Genomic DNA, 20414 nt, shown 5'->3' on the forward strand with positions numbered 1-20414 from the left:
ACGATGCACTTTCCTATCTTAGAATTTTAGTGGTTTAGGCATTTTTATAAAATTTAGGATTTTAGGTATTTTCATAAGGTACCTTAGGATTTAGGTTAGTAGACTTTTGGGCTTACCAAACTAATATGTGGACTTGTAGGCTTATGAAATCTCTATAGTGGAGTTATTAGACGAAATTAGTTTTTTTCTCAATATGATGGATATTATAAATGGTTTAGCTTTTCGTCAAAAACTTTATGAGTAATTATTCGTTTCAAGGGAAAAATAAAAAAACAAAGAGATAGTCCAAATAGGTAAACATAAAGATTTCTCAAAGACAATAAAAATCAAAAAAAATTATTTCCAATTTTGTTCCGTGTTCAACAAATTGTTTGGGATTTTTTATCATAATTTGTAACTAACCACACCCAAAAAACAACTATTCCGAATAAATTGATGTTCAAACAAAAAAAATACGATAACAATATTATTATTTTTGGCGTATGGTATACATTAATGGGGGTTAGCATGGTGTTAATTGTTAGTCAACGGGGGTTCAAAGACTATCAATAGCCTTGAATCTCAAATCTGCTCTCCGTAGGACTCGAACTCAGGTCACCGCTAGAGAGAAAAATGAGACAATCAACTTGACAAGCTTAATTTCTCTAATGATAACAATTTCAAGTACCTCAAAGTTGCAATAGACATCGGCAAACTACTCGTCGACAAAACAACGTGACACATACTGGTACTCTCTCTATCTCTCTTTTCCATCAAGATAAAAGAACACCCAGGAAAAATACCAATACACCATCATTTTCTCTCTCTAATTTTGTATTAATCTAGTACATCGAATCTAACATCTCTATCAGAATCCAATTTTCATTATCCTTCAAAAAAATTATTTGCTTTTTACTGCCCCAACTAAATCATGCCTAGTAATCAAATACGTATTGCATATCCAATTGTGACGGGTATCAAAACAGAACTATAGCCCAAGAATAAGATATCTTTTATGAACAATTGTGTTGTAAACGATTGCTTTACAGTTTTTGCAAAAGAGGAGGGTTGGGTACTCGGATTGAGGCTTAGGTTTCAGGTGTAGATCTTTTAAACGAAAAAAAAGATGGATAGAGTTGGACAAAGAATGAAGTCCATAAATGGATGTGAGGTTCTCCCGACGAGACGTCTATGATTTGCAGGTGGCAACTTGTTAGCTCTCTCTCTCTCTATCTCTCTCTCTCAAATTGAAATCCCCATACGTAAAAAAAACATTCATACCAAATATTCATAATATGGAGCAATCTACTTTAGAATAAAGGATAAATATTTATAATTTCAAACACGGGAACCCCTTAACCGAGATTAGGAATTCATTTACACGTCGAACATAAATTCCTAAAACGGCGGAGAGGGATAAAGGGGGAGGGAATGAAGAGCCATTACATTGGAACCCACCATTTTAATTTGACAAGACGTAAAATTAGTCAATTGCAGCATTCCGTTAACAAGGTTAAGCCTTTACCAATAGATGTGGGGGGGGGGGGGGTGTTGGCTTAGATTACCCTTAACCTTTGTTCTATTACGGAAGAAATGGGAACCAAAGAGGCAAAGGCCTTGTTGGTTTAGCACATTTGGGTATTTTAGTTTTGGTAGTGGGTGAAGAGAGAAATACGGTAATGATCGGAGAGAGAGGTAATGAGTGGAGAGAAATAGAGAGAGAAATGAAATTAATAATTGAAAAAACAGGATAATGATTAAAGAAAGATATAGGGTAATGATTGGAAAACAAAGTAATTATTCTAAACGAACAAGGCCAAATTTATTGCCGAGAATATTTCGAGGAGAACACGCACGTGGTGGAAGCTGGAAATGGAAACAAGAGGGAGCTCTCTGAGATTTTTTTTTCATTCTAATGTCTAGGGAGTAGGGAGTTCTTACATTGTTTATATAGCCGCTAAATTGGACTTGGGTCCTATACTTTTTACAAACTAGTACAAAATACAATAACAAGGCACTTCCATTTTTTACCTACTTAGGGGTAAATTGTGCACCACAAACTTATTTATTGAAAATTATAACTTGTTCACACTTATGTATAAGTTGTTGAGAAATTTTAAGTTGTCACACTAACCAATAAGTTGTTGAAAATTTTTGTTGTTTGTTGTGAGAGAGAGTATTGTGAAAATGTTAAGTTGTTCACAATAATTAATAACTTGTTGTTTAGTGTGAACAACAAAAGAATTTACCATAGCTTATTCACCAAAAAAATTAGCGTGAATACATGACCCATATACATAAACTAACTCTAAAGCCCAAAATACAAAATTATGACAAGACATTAATTTTTACAGATTCTTAAGATGAGGGGTGTTTAGAGAGCCATTTTAGACATGAATATCTTCCTATGGTGGTGGTTATGAAGGCGGTGGAGGAGATTTAAGAGGAGGGGGATGTTGAGAATTTTGATGAAGACGGGTGGAAGGGATTTAAAAGGAGGGGTATGTTGGGAAGTTTTCGAAAATTTATTGAGTTGTGCAGAATAAATTGTGTTTGTAAAAATGGGTGGTGGGTTGTACGAAAAAATTGGATTGTGTACAACAAAATTGAACCACCAATAGATTTCGACATAGGGAGTAAATGAATTTTAAAATCTAACTCAAAAAAGCAATTTCCAAATCACACACAATGAGCCCTAAAATTTTCTCCCGCTTCCAAAGTCCAAACTGTTTAGATTTGTTCTTACACAATACTCCACTACTGAAATTTCCCGCCAGTTCCAGAAAACCCCCAAAACGGTTTTCCGATCCCCAAATATTCATTCCCAGACATTCATCCGTGATTGAGAGCAAGTTTACTTTCCGGAATTTTATTACAAGGGTTCTCAGGTTCGTCTCCTATGAAAATCGTACCGATTTGATGATTTCTTTGAATTACTTTCAGGATATATTTGGCCGTGTGAAATCATTTGGGAAAAATATACCAGTAAAGATTGAGGTACCGCAGTGGGTGTACAGCAGCCCCGTACAGATGGGTTTTGCGCCCGTCTCGGATCCCGCAAAGATGATTGAAGCCGTTCATTTTGTAAAAAACATATTGTTTACGGTCCCCGTAAAAAATCATCTCAATCCAATATCGGAAAAGGCGTAAACAATATATTTTTTACAAAATGAGCGGCTCCGATCATCTTTGCGGGACCCGAGACGGGCGCAAAATCCATCTGTACGGGGCTGCTGTACACCAACTGCTGTACCATTAGCACTTAGCAGCTCTAAAAAATACAGCAATGCTACGCACACAGCAAAAGTGCACAGATTTTGTGCACAGATTTTTTGTGGGGGCCCACTACGGGTCCACACAAATAATCCGAGCCGTTCATTAAATGTAAAATATTTTTTCAATGGCCCCCGCAAAAAATCAGCTCAATCCGATACTCATAGGTGCTCGATTCAATCATTTAACTTTTCATTCGAATTTCAGGATAATGAAAAGTTAGATGATTGAATCGAGCACTTATAGGTGTTGGATTAAGCTGATTTTTTGCAGAGGCCTTTGAAAAAATGTTTTACATTTAATGAACGGCTTGGATTATTTGTGTGAGACCCGTAGTGGGCCCCACAAAAAATCTGTGCACAAAATCTGTGCACTTTTGCTGTGTGTGTAACATTTCTCCTCAAAATATACCCGCAAAATTCATCTGGCAATGTTTGTTTTTTTTTTTTTTTCTTTCTTTCTTTCTTTCTTTCTTTTAGAGAAACCCTATACTGTTCCGTTTGTAATAGCATATGAATGGATATGAGGTGCTGATTAGTCTCAGTATTCAACTGGAGTTAACCTACACTGTAAGGGGGTGTTTAGCTCGTATTATGATGTTGATGAGTGAAGTTATGTGCCTTGTTTTTCTTTGTTTTGGTAATGCATGGTGTCCCCAGCCAGCTTGCGCGCATCTCGAATTAATCCTTACAACCCCTCCAATATCTGAGACCTTAGGAGAGAGCAAACCCCTATCTCCAGGCCAAGGCCAACCTCTTAGTTAGTTTTTATAGTACAACCCCTCCAATATCTGTGCCTTGTTTTTATAGCACTTGCATTTCCGAGTTTTGCTGCGATGTTCATCTTCTGCTGCTATTTTCTGTCATGGCATAATTGGTTTTTAGTTAGTTTGATCTTTTTTGTTACATTGATTATTTGGTATTGAGCTCAGTGAGCTTGATTTCATTTGTTACTTGTAGTTTGTTTTCAGGACCGTGGAATTGCTTGTAGTCTCTTCCCTGGCAGTTGTATGTGTTATCTTAATTATCAAAACACGTCCTTGGCCGTCATTTTCCCTAATAGAATCTTACTTGTTGGTGCAATATATTTTTGTTGTCATATATGTCTAAATAAAAAAAATCAAGACCACGAATTTTCTTCTTTTTCTTTTGCCTTCAGTTTCATTTGATTAAGTAAGTGAAACATACTATTTCCAACTGGGCATCAGAGAATTAGTGCTCATTGGCTGAAACATGTTTGAATATATTGCTCTAAGTGAAAATAACTGGTTAAGGTGATAATGCATTGTACACATTCTGCACAAAAGATTGTTTTATTTGAATTTCCTTCCACAGATCCCTTGAGGTTGGAGGTCAGGTTCTTTACAGACATAATTTGGATATGCAATCTTATTCCTCCTGCCCATGCAAAACATGCGAGCAGTGATTTGGATACAGACCAACCCTTCAACATTGCTTCGAGAAAGTGACTGCTATTAACTCTAAACACACTGGACATAAATTACACAACAATTTATTGAACTCACATCACAACTGAGTTATAGTATGGGATGTTTCTCGTATTCCCTGAATTTTCATCATAATCAGGCCCTGTATGTATTACCTGAAAATCAAGGTGAAAATGGTCCAGAATAGGTTGAGACAACTGAAGCTGTGTCTTCTATCAAATGAGAAGCAAGGCCAGTTAGTGCAAATCTCTTTTGTCGGTGTGCTTTTTTCCCTTCTTTTATGAATGATATACCTTGTGTCACTGAGTTGATGTTATTTGATCCGAGCTGCTGTATACCCAGAGAAATCCTTCTGTTTAGAGGAGTAGCATTGCTAAAACCTCCAATTGAGCTCATGTTTGAAAGACGTCGACTGCTGGTGCTTGGCCTTGGTCCAAATAAATTTTCTTGCCCAACTACTACTTGACTCTGAACTTTCTTCTTTTCCTGTGGATATAAGGCCCACTTGTTAGAGAGTAGGTAAATTGAAAAGTTTTCACATGGGCTATGTATCTGTTTAAAGTTTCGTGCTGAACTTCATGCTCTTTGTTGCGAACATGCGCTAATAATACTCACCCTTTGTCTTTGCTTCTCTTTTTCCTTTTCGTTCCTTAACATATTGTACTCTTCCATCATTGCCAGCAGAGGTACCTTCAAACATAGTCCTCCGAATAAGCATGAATTTGTTAATTGTTGCCATCATTGAATGGCATACTCAAAAGATACCCAACAAAAAATTATGTGTGCATCTGAATTACACATACTTCCATGTTTTCTACTGAAGCGGTATGAGTCCTCTTCCAATACTATGTAACATGCTTTTAACTTGAGTCTAGAAATGTTCGTAATATACCTTCGTCTGATGCTTTTGATTAGTTGTGAACTTACTAAAGTAATCTGCGGCTTCACTTTGTTCTACGCTAAATTGAAGCAGTTTTGTAGCACCTTAATGGAAATTCTGGTGAAGCCAAAATAAGTGAGTATTTTCTGTCATGTTTTATGAAGCTGCTACAAAGAAACAAATAATAACAAAACAAGGATTTTATTTGTGCATCTAGGCTGGGGTGTTGGGAACAATGGACCAGTTTCTGATGTTTTCTAGGTACAGGAACCTTTAACAGAGAGATAAGTTGGATTGTCCTTAGCACTTAACTGATGGACATACTTCTAGAATCTCTTCAATTGACATGCCATCCGTTCTGTAAATTACTCTGCCTTCGAGGAATATGTTACATGCTATGCTCTGTCAAGCATGTGGACCCTGTAACCCATTTGCTGTTTAATATGACATATAGAGGTTAATTTGCCCATTTCCATTGATACTTCACCTTGCTTAAGAGTTAAGACAACTGGCACAATAATACCAAGTGTACTCATCAATAACTCAATTTCTTACCGCGTCATATAAGAAGGTTTTATTTCTTTCGCCTTCCCAGTCTTTGGTCTTGGCTATCAGTGAATCCACCAAAGCTGCAAGAAAAACCATGACATGAATTACTCACTTTCTAGATATTTTTGAGTTTTGATCATTCATTCGTCTTATCTCATAGATTTACGGAGTTAGATTTAAAACTGGTTGGCACACCCTACATTGGACTTCATACGAGCTAATAGATCTTCTATATAAATCTTTTCTTTTTTTGTTTCATGATACATGAGGTTATATCTGCCAATATCAATACCATATTGCCGAGCAAAAAAAATTATCAATACCATATATAACCATTCTCTTAGTTGCTTTGTATTTTCTTTGAACATATTTCTTGTTTGTGACTTGATTAAATACAAAGGAAGTTACTACGTTCTGTTGTGGTTGTTAAGATTCATAAAACTTTCTTGAATCCTACCAGGTATTTTGTTCACCATTATTCGGGCACGTTCTGCGCGCCTCAGATTCTTGTGAGCACCTCTACTGACTGAATATCGATTCTCGTCCTGATAAATATAAATGGTTTGGTTAATATTCAGACAACACATAGGTGATCAAATATGTGTAAATAAATTGGTCGAGGGAATTGACCCTGCTATATTCTTCCAGCCATCTCTCCTCTTCACATGCGGACATCCATTTTTCCACCTTCTCCATTATAACCTTTCTGCTAGAAGCTTCATCTTTTGCTTTGGATATTTGGTCATCCATGCTCATGAGGAGATGAGCATAATCAATCTCCCCTATTTGCAGGCATTAGTCAGTCTGTGAACTACCATTAAACTTGAGAAAACAATATTACACGACGTTAGATAATTTTTATGCACACAATCTCACCAGAGTTTATTAGGTTTATGATATTATCCATCTCGGATCGCGAAGGGATCTCCATGTGCGATCCATGGCATATCTCCTCAAGTTCAAATTGTTTCTTGAGGAAAAGCTCTTTCATCTTGCTTGCTTTCAATTGATCTATTCTCTTGACTTCAGCTTCAGCCTAGTAACAATTTGAAATACATCAAATCTTTAGTGAAGCTAACGATATGGAGAATAACAGACTACACTTGGACTGACCTGCTGTATTATATCATGAGTTAGTATTCCAGGAGTGGATATCTCAGCTGATGAAACTGACAGTAAACCAGTGATATGGGAGAACAATTGCCGGTCTTCATAAGGTGTGTCCATTAGATTCCACAAGTTTGTTAACACTTTACCGAGATGGTGAAGCTGCAAGGACATAAAATTCACGGAAGAGAAAATTCATTCAATTGATGCTTTTCTGAGCAACGGCCTAAATTTTATCTTCTTAAGGTTACTTTTACCTTCTCAAGTCGCATGCGCTTTTCGTCTTCCAGGGACTCCACTGTGCTGTTTAGCTTAGCTAAAATACTGTCACTTATGTTCTTTGACAATCCAGATAATGCATTTAAGCTTGGGTGAACTTTTGTGATGATCGTTGACGAATCCATTCCCAATGTAGCAGTCAGATTCTGGACTGTGCTCATATATTTTTCCAATCTTTGGAGTCTGTCATTCTGTGACATCAATTGAAAAGAACCAGAAAATGATAACCTTTAAGATATCAGTTTGATGCAAATTCTATTTATTTATTTTTTGGACAAAGGTCCTCACTGTATAATTTCAATTTGGTGTTATATTGTAGTACCTTCTCTTTATGAAGTCTCTGTAGCTCAGTTTGATACTCCTCAAGTTTCTTCTGGGAAAGATCATTCTCATTTACTGTGATTTTGGATGGCTGTTCGTCGCATTGTGATTGACCTGCTATTTCTGCAGAAATTCTCTGTATTTGGTTTTGCACAGCTTGGAATTGCTTTACCCTCTCTTCTTTCCTCAATTGCATCTCCCGCAGAGCTGGGGTAATCGAATCTAGTTGCTCCTTCAGTGTTCCAGTCATTTTCTCTGGCTGTCAAGGACAAAATATTCAGAAATAACCATCTTGCCAGGATCAATGATACCAAACTATGACCCACATCCATTCATCTCTTTGTCAGATAAACAATGAAGGTAAGAATGATTTACTGAGGCTTCCTCATTGTTTTTTAAGCCTTGAAATTGTGTAGATCATGTTCCTGTTACAACTTTGTACTAGCTTGTTTTGTGTGAGATTGCTATTTTTGTCCTCCATCATATGGACATTCACAGACGGTCTTGTTTATTCCCAACATTGGCACTTTCAAGTCTGCCCCCAGTTATTATTTTCTTGCAAATTTTCTGAACTTAGCTATATATGTAAATATTGTTTTTCATGACTGGTGATTCATGTCTTTTGACAGGCCATGGTCAATGTGGCTTGATCATTGCTATTTATTAAGCCTCTGAAGATTCTGTATCTTACTTTCCTATTGCTGGTGTGTAACTTGTTTCGTGCAAAGTCACTAATTCTTTGCTTGTTCACATTAACAGCCAAGTAGAATAAAGTTTATTCCACACATTATTGTTCTGAAGTATTGCACCATTCATTTCATTTTTTTCCTTTAAAATGTATTTACTTTAGGTTATAGTGTCCTTTTTGATAAACTACATACCCGTCCAGGGAGTGATCGTTCACCGAGGGACAAAAGAAGGTGTGTAAATTCAGCTTCTGATTCGGCCAACTCCTGATGAAGGCGAGCTCTTGAAATGTTGGCGCTGTCAACTTTTCTTCTGTAAACCTCTAGACACTCTTGCTCCAGGTCTAGTAGAACCTTTTCCCTTTCAAACTGATCTTCACCAACTTCATCCCATATGATCTGTTTTCAGTTAAAAACGAGTCAGTTATGCAACTATGGATGGATTATGTATATATTCACTTGAGTAGTGTTTGGTTCACTGGAATGACATAGGGAGCGAATGGAATTGTCATTTCTTGGTCTCCTGATGAAATGGCTATTCACCTAATCAGTAAAGGATAATTCCATTCGCCTTGCTAATTATGCTACTAAAATGGTAATCCCATTTGTGATGTTGATTACGCTACTTTTTAGTGACAAATTCGTTAGAATTAGTATTCCAAGGGAATGAACAACATGGGCTCACTCCAATGAACCAAACACAGTGTTACCTGCAATTCTTGAAGCAAATATCCACATGATGTTTCTAGCAATGCGGAGCTTCGCATTCGCGTTGGTATTTGAAAGGATCCCATCTGGTTGTTATCTGGAAAGGGAAGAGCTAAGAGCCTAAGAGAGGAATCTGCACTGCCAGAGAGAGAGAGAGAGAGAGAGAGAGAGAGAGAGAGAGAGAGAGAGAGAGCGAGTTTTCATAAGCAACCAAAGATTGCGGAGATTGTGATCTTGTATGAAGAAATTATATGAGAGAGAGAGAGAGAGAGAGAGAGAGAGAGAGAGAAGGGTAGTGCTTTGGGTACGAGTACTTGCTTACAAGATAAGGCTGAAAGAGGTTGGTGATGGTGATGGTGAAGCTTTGGGTTTAAGGATTCACCATTTCTTTTGATCCCCCATGCTCTTGCTTTCCCTCTTCTGTTATTTTGAATTTGAAAAATGGAGAAAAACTTTACTTCTCTATCTATTCGGGGAAGATCAAGTTTCCTTTTCATATATTATAGCAATGCTTATGCAGCATCTATTTTATGCCACATACACACCTTTAAGGCTTTATAAGGGACTTGATTCCTAAGCAACCTGTGTCTAAAAGGAATTTGGTTTAGGTTTTTTAGGTTGATCTAGCTTCAAACTAATTTCAATGGTCACCAGAAGCATACTTAGAATACTCGAACCTGGGTGGGTTACAAATGTTGTCTTTTTTATTCTTCACAACCTACATGATGCTTATAATACTTGAATGCGTGGCTTGCTACTATCATTATAATACTCGAACGTGTGTGGCTCGCTTGTGAGAGAGAGTCTAATTATAACGTCGGAGGACGTGGTAGCTATTATCTAAGTTCTCTCTTTTGAATAAAATTTTGAGGGAGGTGGTGATGAATAGCTAGCTACTATGTTGGCTTGTGGGAGAGAGTCTAATTATAACGTCGGAGGTCGTGGTAACTATTATCTAAATTCTCCCTTTTGAATAAAATTTTGCGTGAGGTGGTGATGAATAGCTAGCACACCATAGTGGTAAAGGTGGTTTTTTATTTACTGTTTGACTTTTGTTTTGATCTCACATTCGTTAGCGTCATTATTGCATGAATTAGGGATTGGTTTAATCTTATCCACGACAAAACCCTCTACCTTACCCACCTTTTTCTTTAATCTTGGAATTGAGCTGTCCTTTTCTTTGAAGAAGCCTCTAAATGAAGTGTTCAATTGTTTTTGAAGGTTTACCTTTTTGGACATTATTTATTAGAAATCGGTCTTGCTAATCTCCGCTCAAAATAAAAACTTTTCGGTCATATTTTTTGCTATTTCTTGCGTGGCACTCTTAAAATCACATTCTACATACATTGAACGGTTCGGATCATAAAAATTTGATCGGGAACTATGAGATTGAGGTTTAAGGTATTTTTTTAGATGTTTTAATAAGTGTTCTCGGAACCGCCTCATTATATATATATATATATATATATATATATATATATATATATATATATATATATATATATATATATATATATATATCACGGATATTAACACACTTTCATAAATATCAATACATTTCTCATATATCAATAAACAATTTACCTATTATCTTTCATTCTTTGGGCGGAGGTTAGCATTTTTCATTAAAAACTAGGAAAATATTGACCGAAGTTTAAAAAAAAGTCTATAACGAACATATTTCTCATAAAATTTCGGACGAATTATTCTCAAGCCCCCCAATTTGTTAAGCACATATAAATGCACAAAGAGGATAGCTCAACATAGCACGCACGGCTTTCTCCTACAAGCTAGGCTGTGTTTGGAATTTCGAGAAACAAAGATAAAAGAGTGAAGGGAAAAGGAGAAAAGAGTGATGGGAATCAAGTAAGGTATTTTTCCTGACCTGACTTTTATTATTTATTTTTCATACCATTGAAGATTGTAGGTTTTCCTCAACTCCATCCCAAGTGGTACTTCGTATGAAGAACTCAACTCTCCCTCTCACTCAAAACCCCTAGCAGTCACATTTATCTTTCTTCTCCCTTTCCTTCCCTTCCCCTCTAGGGTTTAACTATCCTTATACGGCAGAGGGAGAAGGCTATGATACTAGTTTGACCAGTTCTCAATTTATGTTTTTGTTTTTTAGTCTTTTGGTTTGTTTTTCTCTTGTCTCTTTAGATCAACGACTTGTCTTCTAATCTAATGCTTTTAGTAAACCTTCCGGCGACGCGACAATTGGTGTCACCAATGGGGTACCTTTTGGCTACAAGTATCACGTCTGCAAAGGTGTTATATTTTTTCACATTAAACATACTTTCGTCCGAAAAGAGTGTCGCCAAATTTACTGCTTTCTACTGACAGAGGTGTTCACGTCGGCAAATACCATTGTCATCATAGCAACGCAAACAGCGTGCCGACGCAAGTACTTGCGTTTGCAAAACTCTTTGGCGATGCAAATACACCTTTGCCGATATACTACGTTGCGTCGCCAGAACCGAATTTTGTTGTAGTGAGAGTAGAAGAGTGAAGTAGAGAATATGGTGAGATGAGAGAAGTGGAGAGGGTGGTTTTTTGTCTAGAAGAAATTAAATAGGCATCCTATTTAGGGGACCCATTCTCGTGGGTTTGAATACTTATATTCTCATCCTTAAATTGGTCATGCTCCCTTTTGCCAATTAATTCTCTCTCTCTCTCTCTCTCTCTCTCTCTCTCTCTCTCTCTCAAAATACGATCAATTTAAAAAATTTCTGCAATCTGCACAATGAAACATAGGTATTCAAATCTACCATGATTATCACGAGCAATTTTATGCACAAATACCATGAAAATTGAGGACAACCATTCCATGAGTTATTTTTTCATATACATCATGTATGCATGAAATTTTTTGGAGTATGGTCGAATCGGATGTTTTTTTATTAATTTTTTTTGCAAAATTACCATGGAAAACAATTTGGAACATAAAATCGACCATTTTTTTATGGGTTATTTTTGCAAATTCACCATAAACATATATAAAAACCGTTCAACTACACATTATTGTACACATGATAAATTTACAAGAAACATGACAAATAAGTTACAAGCATGATAATTTTGAATACCCCCCTCCTGTCTCCCCTCTCCACCGCTGCATATCTGACCACCTAAACTGCTCAAGGAAATCTATCCCACCACCACCCGCAACAACAAACCTGTAACAAAACAATGTCACTGCCTCTGGTGAAACCACCGACCAGCTTACCCCTTCAGAAACCTTGACGGGAAAAAATGGATCAAAACTCAACAAGAAAATCGTGATTAAGTAAATCAAGAAACCTTTTAAATTAAAGTAACTAAGTAAGCATGTATACTTGTATTCATCATACACATACGAACTTTGTAACCTGCTTTGCGTTTAATCACGATTTCTTCTCAACCCATTGATGGATCTGCTTTGCCGCTTGGTTTTCCTTTTTTCTTCTTAATAAAAAAAAAAAAACCAAAATTGGGTTTAGATGGAGAAGGGAATAATGGAAGGCGGGATTCTCGAGATTGTGGCACAATCTATCCCGAACCGTTTGGTTTGGAATTATCGGATAAAATTAAAAAAATAAACCATGAGCTCAAATAAATGAAGGGTGTTTTGGGGTTTTTTTGAAAGTCAGATTGGGAACATAACCATTCAAACCAAAAAAGATGGGGACATAAGTATTTACTAGGGTGTTAGCAATGTACTACGCACATTCGGTCATGTTCGTTGGTCTAATAATCAAATGTGCTTAGCTTTTATTGTTTAATTTTTTGACTTATTTGGGTTGTTTTTGGAGACCGCTGCTACATCTTGGGTTGGTTCCTCCACAATTCTCCACAGACAAAACTAATCTCTGATACACCTTGACTCAGATTGGATCAAGGAAGCACTGAACTGGAGCCCCCAACAAAAAAATCAAGAATTTGCCACAATCCACCACCTAATAAACAATTGAAAGTGGATGAAACAGAACCAAATACAAGCATTGGAAACCACTTATTTGATTCTCCAGAACCACTGAATGGATTCTTCAAAATCAAAACACATATCCACAGGAAAGGAAGATCTCGATAACTATATTAGAGACTTCACTATGTGTATTATTGATGGTAGCAAGTAAAGTGATTTTATAACAAAGATTGGCACTTCAATGCTGACTAAAAGCTCCAGTGGCATATGCATGAGTTTGGGGCTCTTTCACTACCGATTTACTAGCTGCTTCAAATCCCTTGCCACATGCACCACCTGCTAATTCAGACTACAAATATAGAGTTACGCAAATTACAAGTGTGAATCCATACCGAATCAACACTTGTACGATAGTAGCCCAAAAAAAAAAACATCAAACAAAAAGTTCAGTTACTTTACGATGCAAACTTGTCTGTTAAGTTTTTAACCTTTTCTTCTCCAATTTTTAAACTTGCCTTTGTTCAGTTTCTCTACCAGTTTGTACAGTGTTACTGAAAATCCTTAAGAAGTAAACCATTATCTAACATATTCGAATCAAGCTCATGATGTGGGATATTTGAACAACAAGATTTGAGAAGTTTAATTAAACTGATAATAGTATGAAATGCATGGCTGGCAACATTTCTACGAATCTGCTTAGGGGGAATATTTCCACGCATAGTTGAAGTGATACCATTCTCCATTATTTCGAATAGCATAGTCAATATAAAGATAGCAATACCAAAACTAATTGGCATAGTTTACTACATTAATTGATGCATTTCGGTTGTGATTGTCTGGTATTAAAGATAGAATGACTTTCCATCATACCAAAACTACTTTTAGCAAAACTAATTTAGCAATATGATTCATGATGGAAAGTCATTCTAAAAGTGTTGATGTGAGAAAGTAGCAAAAGCTTCAGAGCTAGGGTCTCAGCAAGACCCTTTGAATCTGAGATAGAAAGGGGAGCTAAGGAGAAAGGGCCAACCAAACAATTTGTTGGTACTTTTCTCTCCATTTCTCACCAACTTATTCAATGTAAATGAGTGATTTGAAGAGTAATCTGTATCTATAAATGACCAGTACATCTTTCATGCAAATTAAGCTATTTCTAGAGTAATCTGTATTTACACTGGGCTCATACTGTACTACATAAGAATCCAACTAAAGCCATAAAAGAACCATGCACCTAATGTCTAAATAATCAGATTGTTCAAAATACGGGTCTTAACTAGCAAAGGCAACAAAATAACTCCGGAATCTCATTCGCATTTAAAGTTCATCGAGCAACAATATTTGGTAATTTTCCACTACAAATGTTAGCAAAATGAGAAGGAAGACCATACCTAAAGAAAATATTTCCTGAATTCGTTAAACGTCCCACACGTACTCTAACATTGAGTCCATCTCTCAGTTGTAACAAATATTGCGAATTAAAGTTATCTCAAGCAATTTTGTATGGTAGTCAAGTAGTGTTTCCCTTCTAAGAAGGAAAAGCAACACTGCATTACTACACAGAAAACAAAACTATCAAGCCATGCATACTAATCTGTAAAATGAATATGCTACAAATATTCAATAACATTAGATTATTAGACCCTGGGTAACAACTGATTATTAGGAGTAGCTCCAACATTAGCATAATCAAACAAAATCAGGGAGAGCTCATGCTAATTATGGCCTAATAATCAGCAAGCACTTTCTGACCTAGAGGAGCAAGAAGATAATAAAACTTGGAAACACTATGTTCAACAATAAATGGTATATCAACCATTTTCTACAGAGCAACAACCTACACAAAGTAAATCAATTCGTTAATTAGAAGATTGTTCTTCTGGCATCTCATCAACAAGCATTTCAAATTGCCTATAAAGAAACAACAAGCAGCATTTCAAACTCATTGGTGCTTTTTTGGGAAAAAATAGGGAAGTACTCATCAATTATTGTAGCAAGGGCCAATGATTTTGCTTTCGAGAAAGACAACATGAACTCACGTAACTTACCTGTTGTCTCCTTCAAAGTCAGTCGAGACCTCTTCATCTTCAGTGCAACCCAAGATTCCCTTTAGCTTTCCTTCTGACTCCTCACTGATAACCGCCCGAGAAAGATAAACATGAACCGAAAAATTCAATGAAAGAGACAAAGGATTAGTACTCACAAAACTAACTGTCCGGAAATATAACAAACAAGGAAGTAGCTCTATAACATACATAAAGTCATTCTCTTTGCCAATCCTTATTTTATAGCAGGTTTGATTTCGTCATATAGCCTTCTTCTCCAGTCTCATGGTGAGGTCAACCACTGAGACATTGACGTTGGGAACACGAAAAGTCATTTGAGTTAATTTTTCATTTAATGTAGGCAACACCTTACCAACAGCCTTAGAAAACACAAAATTCCCACACAATACGATGGGGTTTTTTTTTTTTTTTATAGGCCACAATAAGATGGAGTTAGGAACCAAATATTTCAAGAAACTTCTGTTTTTGGCAGTGGTGTCAAGTTCAACACCAAAACTAATAACTGAATTGCATTTTACAAAACAATGTACAACTACAAATTTAACCCAAGCAGCTCCACAAAGCCCTTAACTACCGTGAGCGGAGGGAAGAAAACTATTAGTGTAATGATAAATCTGCCCTTTGGCTCAAAAAATGTCGATTTCTTGCCACCGTTGTGGAAACGTAGGATCAAAAGATCGACTCACCGCGATGTAAATGAAAATGTACTATTGTATGCCCTGATATGCTTTAAGAAATGTGCAGATTCTGCTCTTGAACCAGAATAAAGCTCCAATAGTTCTAAAAGATCACTCACTATCTGGTAAAACACCAATCAACAGATGCAAAGAGAACAATAGCGGTTCCAAAAAACCTTTGTCCGCTTATAATACACGAACACATCAAAACAAAAACATATCAATACCCTAAAAGAATTCCAGGTTTCACATCACTAAAACAAACGAAATCTCATTACGGCACCAAAATCTCATTTTTGCGGTGGAAAGTCAGTCTAGCTTGTTGGGCTAATAATTAAATGTACTTAGAGTTTATTGTTTATTTTTTGGGTCATTTGGGTTGATTTTGGAGATTGTTGTAAAATATGGGCAAATTACAGATTATCTTTTTCAAGTTCGTTCGTTTGGTAGATGATCGTTTTGTATTTTACTAATGGCCAGTCGCTTACCTATGGTTTCGGCCTCAAGTGCTGCTGTTGTGCTTCACACGAAAATATTGTGCCTGTTGGATTAAAACTTGATTAGAGAAATACTTTCATTCATGAGTAATAACCCTATTTTCTGCAAATGAGTTTGACATTTGCTAAGGTGAAACGACATAATATAGAAGCATCGGAAATAATTTGGCAATGCAAACAGGGGGGGTTGCAAAAAATGATCCAGACATTTGTTCTTTTTTAACATCTGTCAAGTACCCACTGTGGAAAACAACGAAAGGCAGATGGTAAGACGAGTAAAGTGGGTAGACTTGGTAAAGGGATGGGTCGTTCAATATTCTTGGATTAACAGTAAAGGAACTGATGTAATGAATATTGCTATAAATACAACTCTCAGTTGAAGGTATTTCTCATTGGATTACGCTGCAAAGAAGGTAAGATAGATGTCCTCAATCCTAATTCATGGAAAATACTAAAATTAGATTTCTACAACAAAAACAATACAATAAAATTCAGAATTGCTTCATATCAAACTAACCAAGTACTTCACTCCAAAAAAAAAAAACTAACCCTAAAACGGCAATCTAACAACAAATCGACGCGAACACTTGGATACTTTGAAGTGCCAAAGAGACCAAAGAAGGAGAAGAGATAGATAAATTTCTCTCATTGCTACCGTAATCTACGTTAGGGTTTTAATACCAAACAATCACAACCAATCATTGGCCCTAATTTCAACAAAAATAGTAAAGCAAACCAAGACAATTTGGAAAATGGCCAAATAAACCCTAACTTGCGGATCCAAATTTTTTTAAAAAAACCCTAACCTGATTTCTAGGGAACGGCTATAAAGTTCAGAAGCTTCAGCATAGTCCCCCTCTTCGTCGGCCAGCGATTTACTGTGCTCCCCGTCAGAGTTAATAGAAGTCTCCACGCTGTTGTAGATCTCTGTTCGATTCAATGCTTGCTTTGACAGAAGCATGCTTTTCTTCGGCCTCTGTGTTAGGGTTGGGTTGTGTTGTGCTGGGGTTGGGTTATAGAAGAGAGGGAGGGAGGGGGGGGGGGGGAGGGCGAGAGACGGAGGATGATAGGGAGAGAGGACGGTGGGAGAGCTTGGCTCTGCTCTCTGCTCCTAATGGATTTGGATTGATTGAGAGAGAGAGAGAGAGAGAGAGAGAGAGAGAGAGAGAGAGAGAGAGAGAGAGCAATCGACAGATGAGAGAGGAGAAGACAGAGACGTCAGACGTGTTTAGAGATAGGAAGGTAGAAAGACAAAAATAACCCTGAACAAAACTTAAAATACCAGACACATAAGGACAAAATAACGCACCTTTATTGAGGACACAAACGGAATTGTTGAAAAGTCCAAAAACCCAAATTAGTAATTTGGAAATTCGCCCAAACAGTAGCCTGTCCCCACCACAAAATAGGGGAAAAGACGGGGATACCCCTGGACTTTGCACTGAAGCCTATCCCACCAAGGGACCCAATTGGAAAATCATGGCAGAAATGGCCGACTTCAAAATCAGAATTCCTTCTCCCTTTACTTCAGTCTTGGATAGTGTACATTGTACAGGACCCCTATTTAACTCCCCATTGAGTCTAATAATTCCTTTGATTGAAAAAATAAAAAATAAAATACAGTAGTGCTTAGTGAACGACACGTAGATTTTGAAATTCCAAACTGCCAATTTTTTTTCCTAAGAGGAAATTCCTATTCTACCCTGACCCTTGGGGAAGGGATGGTGGAGTTTAAAACTAGAGTTGGGCAATGAACACGAAACACGATAATACGACACGAACCGGACACGAAGTTAGCGGGTTAGGGTTGAACATTTCTGACACGAAACACGAAAATGACACGACTTAAGAACACGAATTCTAAATGGGCCGGGTTCGGGTTGAACAAGCAAGAGACGATTTGACATGACCAACACGGTTACTAATCTATGTCACCCATTAACACGAACATATATATATATATATATATAGTTGGACAACAGACACGATAACACGACACGAACCGGACACGAAGTTAACGGGTTAGAGTTGAGCATTTCTGTCATGAAACACGAAAATGACACGACTTGAGAAACACGAATTCTAAAGGGGTCGGGGTCGGGTTGGGTGGTTTGTGACATGAACCCGACTGACCCGACACGAACACGACACGACCTGTTACCCAGGTCTATTTAAAACCACCACCTTATTATGGCGTGAGTATATGATGTTAGGAAAAACAGTTTGTAGCAATTACAGTAACTGATTTAGAATTATAAATATAGAAACTGTAAAAGAATCAAGGAAAGCAAATCGAGGCTCATGCCCTTAAAGACAAATTCGCCGTCTTATCGAAGGTGCTAAAGGTTGTGTTGGTGTTCGTCTCCCAGGAATACTCGGTCAAACTCAGTCGGAGAAGCGCACCACCAAGACTACCCGTCGAACTAAATTGTGTTTGTACTTTCTCCCTCTAGAACAAAAGAATCCATAGGAGTGGAAACTTTTTAGAAAGAAGAAGATTTGTATTTTTCTCAGTGTGTCTGAAACAAAAGCCTTGAGTGCCTTTTATAGGCCAATGGGATAGACAAGTCTAGCTTGAGGGACCAAGAACAACTGAAAGAGTGGTTGGGCAATTGAATTGGAGCTGCTGGTAAGGAACATCCTTCATTGAACCTGATAAGAATCAGCTCTCACCCAATAATTGAGGCTTATTATTGTGCACAGCAATTTCAGTTCAAACCAAGTATGGAAGCCCGGTTCCAATAACAAGCTTTAGGCCCAGCAAGCCTAAACCCAACCAAAGTCCAAGTTCTTCATTATTTAGAGATTTTGGACCCAAAGCCCAATTCAGTTTCAAACTATCTCAAACTAGACCACAGACCTCAGACCACAGGCCGCGGGCTACGAATCCTGAGTCCTAACCCTGGCCCCAACCTCGTCTAAGTGTTTAGTGACGGTGAGCATGCACACATCCTCCATTAAATAAACTTAGCTTTTGCAATTCCCAAATGAGACAATTCTCATTCATCCTTAAAAATGGATTTTGTTCATATTTAGGCTCACTAAAATATTCGAACAATTCTTCCATTTTTCCAACATATGATTCCTATACAACTAGAATTTGAATTACCAAAACCTTATGATTAAAATGCCTTGACACTTCTTTTTTTTTTAAACTTTTCTTTAGCAACTCATGTTTCAGGCCAAATTACGCACCTGTCGATTAATACTAACAGACCAAAGCCACCTAGACTCCTATTTTTGGACTTGGCCACTGAATCTATATGATATACTAGTGGCAATGCAGAATTACTTTTTGTGATAACAGTCCTGTTAGAGTTAAAAAATTTTCTTTACAATGTTACTACTTTTGCTGGCCATGATTACTAAAAACTGAAATTTAAAAATTGTAACCACCATATGATTGTGATGATTTATTTGCTAATATCATTACAAAAACAAACTTTAATTTGCAAGGTTAGCCAACACCCTTGATTTACGTCATGTAACTTCAATTGTAGAAAAGTTGTTGAACTTCACTATTCCAAAACACAAATGCTCGGCCATAACTATAAATTAAAAAACTTACTTTATAAAATTTCTTGTGTTTCTTCCAAAAAAAAAGTATAAAAAAAAACTTTAGCAAATCCTTTTCCAAAAGGATACTTAAAACATTGTTAAAGATGCGGGGTTAAACAATCAATAGGACTATAAGAGTAATATATTGTTTATTTGTCTCAAAGGAAAGGGATCGAAAAAGTTCACGAGATTCAAAAAATTAGCAAAATATGCTGCTTATTTTTCATGTTTAGGTAGGGTTTTTTTTTTGATCCGGTCAAGATGTTATGTTTTTTGAATTTGTCCCATGAATTTTCCAAAAAGAAAAATTGTCTCTACAAGAGGAATTTAACAAACATAGAAAATTTTGAGGAAAAAAGTAAAAAATAGAAAAAAAAAAAACCAAATAAATATCTTTGCATAGGCCAAGCACCTTCATTTTTAGCTAGACCTTAGTACTCCATTCTTTTTTAAATATTCATTAAAGTTTAGCGTACTATTTTCAAT

At 36.8% G+C, this 20414-nt stretch overlaps 1 protein-coding gene and 4 long non-coding RNA genes across 7 annotated transcripts; 2 read left to right on the top strand and 3 right to left on the bottom strand.

The window, feature by feature from the left end:
• Positions 1 to 4545: 4545 nt before the first annotated feature.
• Positions 4546 to 9521, bottom strand: LOC131310056 (65-kDa microtubule-associated protein 8). Of its 3 annotated transcripts, XM_058336853.1 has the most exons (12): positions 9232 to 9521; positions 8717 to 8920; positions 7837 to 8094; positions 7493 to 7705; positions 7242 to 7397; positions 7005 to 7164; positions 6759 to 6910; positions 6586 to 6673; positions 6135 to 6208; positions 5315 to 5389; positions 4993 to 5185; positions 4546 to 4854 (listed from the first exon to the last, which is right to left on the bottom strand). In XM_058336853.1, the coding sequence occupies exons 1-12, from the start codon at positions 9313 to 9315 to the stop codon at positions 4835 to 4837; spliced, it is 1677 nt and encodes a 558-aa protein (XP_058192836.1). In that variant the 5' UTR covers positions 9316 to 9521; the 3' UTR covers positions 4546 to 4834. The 3 variants fall into 3 exon arrangements, with proteins under 3 accessions (XP_058192836.1, XP_058192835.1, XP_058192834.1); XM_058336852.1 differs by having other exon boundaries at positions 4546 to 5185; positions 5315 to 5392; positions 6138 to 6208; XM_058336851.1 differs by having other exon boundaries at positions 4546 to 5185.
• On the top strand, positions 8073 to 8620 carry LOC131310059 (uncharacterized). The gene is made up of 2 exons (XR_009195103.1): positions 8073 to 8195; positions 8465 to 8620. It is a non-coding gene; the product is annotated as an uncharacterized LOC131310059 (long non-coding RNA).
• Positions 9522 to 12163: 2642 nt separating the features above from the next.
• Positions 12164 to 12750, bottom strand: LOC131310068 (uncharacterized). The gene is made up of 2 exons (XR_009195107.1): positions 12565 to 12750; positions 12164 to 12467 (listed from the first exon to the last, which is right to left on the bottom strand). It is a non-coding gene; the product is annotated as an uncharacterized LOC131310068 (long non-coding RNA).
• A 19-nt stretch (positions 12751 to 12769) lies between these two features.
• On the top strand, positions 12770 to 18667 carry LOC131310066 (uncharacterized). Its single transcript, XR_009195105.1, has 3 exons — positions 12770 to 12901; positions 17902 to 18094; positions 18536 to 18667. It is a non-coding gene; the product is annotated as an uncharacterized LOC131310066 (long non-coding RNA).
• On the bottom strand, positions 13206 to 16924 carry LOC131310067 (uncharacterized). The gene is made up of 3 exons (XR_009195106.1): positions 15179 to 16924; positions 14522 to 14967; positions 13206 to 13469 (listed from the first exon to the last, which is right to left on the bottom strand). It is a non-coding gene; the product is annotated as an uncharacterized LOC131310067 (long non-coding RNA).
• Positions 18668 to 20414: the final 1747 nt, after the last annotated feature.

The sequence above is a fragment of the Rhododendron vialii genome, chromosome 12a, assembly GCF_030253575.1.
Source record: "Rhododendron vialii isolate Sample 1 chromosome 12a, ASM3025357v1".
Taxonomy (NCBI): domain Eukaryota; kingdom Viridiplantae; phylum Streptophyta; class Magnoliopsida; order Ericales; family Ericaceae; genus Rhododendron; species Rhododendron vialii.

Excerpts from the sequence above, each read along its gene's own strand:
- LOC131310056 (XM_058336852.1), bottom strand. The coding sequence starts at position 9,315 with ATGGGATCCTTTCAAATACCAACGCGAATGCGAAGCTCCGCATTGCTA. Across the intron at positions 7,165-7,241 it reads CTCATGATATAATACAGCAG|GCTGAAGCTGAAGTCAAGAG; the intron begins GTCAGTCCAAGT and ends AATTGTTACTAG. Across the intron at positions 5,393-6,137 it reads ATAAAACCTTCTTATATGAC|AAGGTACCTCTGCTGGCAAT; the intron begins GCGGTAAGAAAT and ends GGACTATGTTTG.